The sequence below is a fragment of the Vicia villosa genome, unplaced genomic scaffold (assembly GCF_029867415.1).
Source record: "Vicia villosa cultivar HV-30 ecotype Madison, WI unplaced genomic scaffold, Vvil1.0 ctg.001462F_1_1, whole genome shotgun sequence".
Classification (NCBI taxonomy): domain Eukaryota; kingdom Viridiplantae; phylum Streptophyta; class Magnoliopsida; order Fabales; family Fabaceae; genus Vicia; species Vicia villosa.
In genome coordinates, this window is record NW_026705624.1 from 398,818 (window position 1) to 405,978 (window position 7,161).

Below are 7,161 nucleotides of genomic sequence, written 5' to 3' on the forward strand. Positions count from 1 at the left end.
AATTTTCGCGGGTAGCGACAGCTGGCGACTCTGCTGGGGAAGTCTCGACCTGTTGCTGGTCCGGACTCGGCGAGTCGATCCTAGCGCTTGTGTGTTTATCTTTGGGTGTTTTACTGCTTTGCATATTTACCTGTTTGCATTGCATTCTATGTGCGCTTTTACTTTTCTGCATCATATTCTAGACTGTCTGGATTTCTATTTGTGGGTGGGTGTTTCAAGAGGTAAAAGGCCCAATACCCAGGCTATGAGTGATACCATAGGAACTAGGAATAGAGTGGCCGTGACGGACAGAAGGCGTATGCCTGATTGATCTGATCACGTATCCACGGGCAGAGCTTGGTGGAATGAGGCAATATCGTATGATAACGCCTACATTCGATCCTCTGTTGGCTTTTTGACCTACCTTGGCCTAGATTTACCCGTGAGTGGGGCGGGAAACAATCATTGATTAACAGGTACATTGATGGTGACTTTGGATCTTGTTCGTGGGTTACCGCTGTTCTTGTTCGAGGGTTACCGCTGTTCTCGTTCGAGTGTACTATTGGTTCCTGTTCGTGGGGTACTATGGCTCTTGTTCGATTGGTGATTTGTGTTCTATTCCAGTGTGTTGTTGACTATGGGTGGTGGTTCCGTGGTTTGACATTCTACGTTCCGTGTGATATACTATTTGGGGCCGAATCTTTGGCTATGTACAGTGTGTTACCGGTAGTCCAGAATGCCTGGTGGGCGGCAACAAGTCCCACCACTTTGCATCATAGCATATTTATTTCCAAAAGAAACGCAAAAAAAAAAAGGATATGTATAATAAGCATTTGCATGTCATATTTTCAGGGACATTCAGGAGTTCACCCAAGTTGAAGATGGACATTCCCACTGATACTGTCAAAGAACGTACGAGGCATACCAGAGCTTATAAGATTACGGATATTGATGTTTCGGGGTTGATTGGTTTGAGTTCTCGGTTAGAAGGGGAGGTTCTCTGTGACTTCAATCATGATTATGGAAATTTGCTCTCCATCCTCAATACATCTTTCGATCCAATGGCTTTGATCATCCTGTTTCAGTTCTATGATCCACAGTTGAGGTGTTTTACATTTCAGGACTATCAATTGGTGCCAACACTCGAGGAGTTTTCTTACATACTCAACATCCGAATCACTAATGATGTACCTTTTGTTTGGGTTCCCAAGGTTGTGAGATTTGAAAAAATAGTTGAAGCTCTTCACATGGGTATAAAGGAGGTGGAAAGAAATTGGAAGTCATCGGGCGGTGTTTCTGGTTTCTATCTTTGCTTTCTGATTAGTAGGGCTGAGGATGCGGCTAAGAAAGAGCATTAGGTTGATTTTAGTCGTTTGCTTGCTATCATGATCTATGGTATTGTCTTATTCCCCTCAAGAGAGAACTTTGTGAGTTTGGCGGCGATTTGTGTCTTTATGAACAAAAACCCCGTGCCAACGTTGCTTGCAGATGCTTATTTTTCGATCCATTCGAGAAGTAAGAAGGGAGGATATGTTGTTGATTCTTGTCTTCCATTGTTGTATCAGTGGTTCATGTTGCATTTGCCGGTGAGAGGACCTTTTGTGCTCAAGAAGAGTTCTCTTAAGTGGTCAGATAGGATTGTTAACCTCACATCTTATGACATCAGGTGGAACTATTGTGTGGGGAAGATTTGGAACATCATCACTAGTTGCGGTCAATATCCCAACGTTCCTCTCATGGGAACCAGAGGTTGTATTAGTTATAATCCCACGCTCGCCTATCGTCAATTGGGATATGCAATGGAAAGGGCTCAGAATGATGTAGAAGCGTTTGAATTAGTGTACTTTGCTGATGGTAAAGATCCTCTGGAGCTAGAGAAGATATCGTATGCTTGGACTAAAGTCCATAGAAGGGATCAGACTACTTTGAGCAAGAAGGTTCCTATTGTTATGGGTCCTTACAGGAAATGGGTTGAGGCAAGAGTGGCAAATCTGTTGCTGCCATTTGCGAAGTCATGTCCATTGTATGAGCAACCTCCCGTGGTTTTATCTGATACAGTTGCGGCTGAACTCTATATTCAAGCCGAAGCGGACAACATCAAACTAAAAGCAAAGGACAATGAGGTTGGCTTGGAGAGGTATTTTCAAGATCACGAAAAGGCGGAATTAGCTCGTAAGGTCAAGCATGCGCAAGGTGAAGGTTCAAACATGACACGTGCCCAAAGGCGATCTCATGACTTGATGGAAGAAAGCTTGTACCGAAAACAGCAGGAATGTGCGAAGTTGCGAAGGTCCAAAAACAATAGCAAGAGAAAGGTGCCAGATTCGGAAAAGCAATTGATCGAAGAGAAGGCCAAGTCGGCTCGACTTGAAGAAGAGCTCGCAAGCCTCCGAGCCCAACAAAGAGGAGATGGGGAGGCTCATTCTTTTATCAGACGGTCCTAGTGCTGCTGTAGAGTATATTTGGTTGGCCCATGGTCGATTTGCTGTGTATTCTTGATGTTTGTCGCCCATGTCCAGGATTGTTGGATGGGGTCGCATTTTGATGTTCTGGGTTTCTTTTGTATGCCTTATGAGCACTTTGTGACACGGTTATGTGTTTTGTTTGTATGAACTCAAATTCCCAGTTATGTTTGAATGAAATATGCTCAGTTTGATGAATTATTCTCGTGCGTGGATTATTGTTCGAATATATTCTGTATCAGGGTTTCTATGTCCTATCTGAAAGTGGGATAAACTCTTGGATACCTGAAAATTGACAAAAATTTCATGCATATCATTCATATATCATACATGTCATATACTTGCAGGTTTTACAGGGCTTATATCTTATGTCTCGCTGTTTTGTTATCAGAAGGAGTTCTAAGACGGCTAATCACCCGTATCCGACTAGGAGCAATCAGAGAAGGCAGATGGAACAGATTCAAGAACAGATGGCAGATATGAGAGCTCAACTGACAGAGCAGATGAATACGCAGATGGCGCAGTTTATGGAAGCGTTGACTAATGTGACCAAGGGGCAGGATGACTTGCGTGTTCTCGTCGAGAACTCTAGAAGGGTTGAGAATGGAGGACATCCAGGGCTGTTTGACGATGTGTCTGGTAGGATTGACGATCACCATGAACCGAATGAGTTTGATCACGTGGGAGGGCACTATAATCCTTTCAATCAGCATCACGGGTTTCCACCTCCACCTCCGTCTCGTCTATTGGGAAGGAGAGATAGTCAGAACCGTGGTAATTTGGATTTCAATGTTGAGAACTTTGACCAGGTATCAAGGCATAGTGCTGAGGGTGCACATGATGAAGTTGAGAGGTATCGTCTGATTGAAGAACGTCTCAGAGCTGTTGAAGGCAAATGGGTGTTAGGCATGGATATCAATGACTTGGGGTTGGTTCCCGGTGTGAGGATTCCACCAAAATTCAAAGTTCCATCTTTTGACAAATACAATGGGGCGACTTGCCCTATGACTCATGTCAAAGCATACCATCGCAAGATGTCAGTTTATTCAGAAGATGAGGGTTTTCTAATGGATTTCTTCCAGGATAGCTTGGCTGGAGCTTCCTTGGAGTGGTATGTTCAACTCGAGCGCACTCATATCCATTCTTGGAGAGATCTTGTGGAGGCTTTTATTAAGCACTATCAGTACAGTGTTGATATGGCTCCCAACAGGACCCAGTTGCAGAGTTTGGTTCAGGGGTCTAAAGAATCTTTCAAAGAGTACGCTCAGAAATGGCGTGAGTTAGCCGCAAGAGTTCAGCCACCGATGACTGAACGTGAGATGATTGACATGTTCACCAGTACCTTGTCTGGACACTATTATTTGGCTTGCAGTGCTTCAGCTAACTTTTCTGAAATGGTGAGAAATGGCGAACGTGTCGAGATGGGTCTAAAGATGGGGAAAATTCAGTTAGGAGCTTCTTCTAATTCTGCTGGTGGTAAGAAACAAGCTGAAGGTTATGCCAGAAGGAAGGAAGGAAATGCGGATGCCATATATGGAAGAAGGGGTTCAGGGAGAAGCAATTCACCGGTTAATGCTGTTATGATCCCAGTGCCACAACAACAACAACAACAGGGACAACGTTCCAATAATGATCGTTATCCTCCCAGGACTAAGCCTCACAGAAAGATTGATCCGATTCCCATGACCTATGCTCAGGTGTTGCAACATTTGCTCAAGATTGAGAAGATTACTTTGAGAGATGCTCCGAATGCTCCGGACACACAATCTCCGAACTACAATGCAAACGCACGATGTGCTTTCCATTCAGGTGCCGCTGGGCATGATACAGAGAGGTGCATTGCGTTGAAGAATAAGGTCCAGGACTTGTTGGATCAAAAGATAATTCAGTTTACTCCTACACCCAATATTGTCAATAATCCAATGCCTACCCATGGGGGTCCAGCGTGAATGCCATTGTCAATGGTGAAGAGGTGGATAGTGATTGTGACTTTGATAGCTGGATTCGTCCAAGTATTCCTGGAGAGGTGCCTAGCAACTGGACAATCGAAGATGTCATCCAAGTTACACAAGCTCAGGAGTAAATTCCTTGTTTTTACTTTTCTTATCATGACATAATTCCTACGCTTTGCCCAAGGCGTAGTGAATCATTTGTAGGGCCATGCAGTTTGCATTTTCAAAATTAATCATGAAATAAAAGGACGTTTTTGCATACAAATGTTTTGCTCTTTGTCTTTCTTTTTAACTTTTTCCTTTAAATGGAAATGTTTTTGCACACACTTGCACATAGCTTAACAATCAAAACTAAAATAAAAACATCAATCATGCAGATGTTCCACTACCACGGATTCCATTGGTAACAGTTCCGCTGTTGCTCATTATGATTTTGACAATCCGATCTACCAAGCCGAGGAGGAAGCTTATGAAGATTGTGATCTTCCCGACGAGTTGGCCAGATTGTTGAAACAGGAAAAGAAAGCGATTCAGCCGCATCAGGAGGAAATCGAGATGGTAAATGTTGGTACTTAAGAGCAGGTCCGAGAAGTCAAGATAGGGGCTGCGCTCGAGAGTAGTGTGAAGCAGAGGCTTATTGATATGTTGAAAGAGTATGCAGATATCTTTGCTTGGTCCTATGAGGATATGCCAGGTCTTGATACAGATATTGTGGTACACCGTCTACCTCTCAAGGAAGATAGTCCTCCTGTCAAGCAGAAGCTTCGAAGGACTCGCCCAGACATGTCTGAGAAGATTAAGAAAGAGGTTGAGAAACAATTTGATGCTGGTTTTCTGCAAGTTGTGAATTACCCTCTGTGGGTTGCGAATATTGTCCCTGTACCTAAGAAGGACGGAAAGGTCAGGATGTGTGTTGATTACAGAGATTTGAGCAGGGCGAGTCCGAAGGATGATTTTCCTCTTCCCCATATTGATGTGTTGGTGGGTAATACTGCTCTTTTCAAAGTGTTTTCCTTCATGGATGGCTTCTCTGGGTACAATCAGATCAAGATGGCACTAGAAGACATGGAGAAAACAACGTTTATCACACTGTGGGGAACTTTCTGCTATAAAGTCATGCCTTTTTGGTTGAAAAATGCAGGGGCAACGTATCAGCGCGCCATGGTGACTCTTTTTCACGACATGATTCACAAAGAGATTGAGGTATATGTTGATGACATGATTGCAAAATCTCACACTGAAGAAGAGCACTTGGTTCATTTGCAGAAGTTGTTTGAAAGGCTTCGGGAATTCAGATTGAGGTTGAATCCAAACAAATGCACTTTCGGAGTGCGATCCGGAAAGTTGTTGGGCTTTGTTGTTAGCGGGAAAGGTATTGAGGTCGATCCTGCAAAAATAAAAGCTATACAAGAGATGCCTGAGCCGAGAACAGAAAAAGAGGTTCGTGGTTTCTTAGGGAGGTTGAACTACATTGCTAGATTCATCTCTCATCTTACGGCCACTTGTGAACCAATATTCAAATTACTAAGAAAAGATCAGACGGCCAGGTGGAATAATGATTGTCAAAAAGCGTACGAAAAAGTGAAAGAGTATCTGCAGGAACCTCCGATACTAATGCCTCCAGTTCCAGGAAGGCCTTTGATTATGTACCTCACAGTTCTTGAAAATTCAATGGGATGTGTGCTGGGTCAACATGACGAGTCTGGCCGAAAAGAGCATGCAATATACTACCTTAGCAAAAAGTTTACCGACTGTGAATCCCGATACTCACTGCTCGAGAAAACCTGTTGTGCTTTGGTGTGGGCTGCTCGCCGGCTGAGGCAGTATATGTTGGTTCACACCACCTTATTGATTTCCAAGATGGATCCTATCAAGTATGTTTTTGAGAAGCCCGCTCTTTCCGGAAGAGTAGCCAGGTGGCAAATGATTTTGACCGAATATGATATCCAATATACTACCCAGAAAGCCATCAAAGGTAGTGTGTTGGCAGATTATCTTGCGCATCAGCCTGTCGAAGATTAAGAACCGATGAAGTTTGAATTCCCCGATGAAGATGTCCTGTACATCAGAGATTGTAACATTCCCGGACCAGAGGAAGGACCCGAACCAGGATCGCGATGGACGCTCGTGTTCGATGGTGCCTCTAATGCACTCGGGAATGGTGTTGGAGCTGTGATTACTTCTCCATCAGGTTTTCATATTCCGTTTACAGCCAGAATCTGTTTTGATTGCACTAATAACATGGCTGAGTATGAAGCTTGCATCTATGGTATCGAAGCTGCGATCGATTTGCGAATCAAGTACTTGAAAGTTTATGGGGATTCCAATCTTGTTATTAGTCAGATTAATGGAGATTGGGAAACTCGCCATCAGAATCTGATTCCATATAGGGAGCATGTGATGAGACTCATTCCGTACTTTGATGAGATCACATTCGAGCATATTTCTAGAGAAGAGAACAATCATGCTGATGCTCTCGCTACTTTGGCTTCCATGTTCAAAGTGAAATGGGCCAATGAAGCGCCTAACATTACCATCAACAGGTTGGATGAGCCAGCATTTTGCTTTGAGGCTGATGTTGAATTAGACGGAAATCCATGGTATCATGATGTCAAAAAGTTCCTCGAAACTCAAGAGTATCCTCCCGAAGCGTCGGTGACTGATAAGAAGTTTCTGAGAAGGTTCGCAACTAAGTTTTACCTCAACGGTGGGGTTTTGTACAAGAGACATCATGACGGTGTGTTACTCCGATGTGTCGTGAAGGAAGA

At 43.6% G+C, this 7,161-nt stretch overlaps 1 protein-coding gene across 1 annotated transcript; it reads left to right on the forward strand.

Annotated features, from left to right (window-relative positions):
- Positions 1-1,364: 1,364 nt before the first annotated feature.
- LOC131635276 (uncharacterized) lies at positions 1,365-2,423 on the forward strand. The gene has a single exon (XM_058905890.1). The coding sequence runs from the start codon at positions 1,365-1,367 to the stop codon at positions 2,421-2,423; it is 1,059 nt and encodes a 352-aa protein (XP_058761873.1).
- Positions 2,424-7,161: the final 4,738 nt, after the last annotated feature.

Bases quoted from the DNA above. Each gene is read 5' to 3' on its own strand.
- LOC131635276 (XM_058905890.1), top strand. From the start codon at position 1,365: ATGATCTATGGTATTGTCTTATTCCCCTCAAGAGAGAACTTTGTGAGT.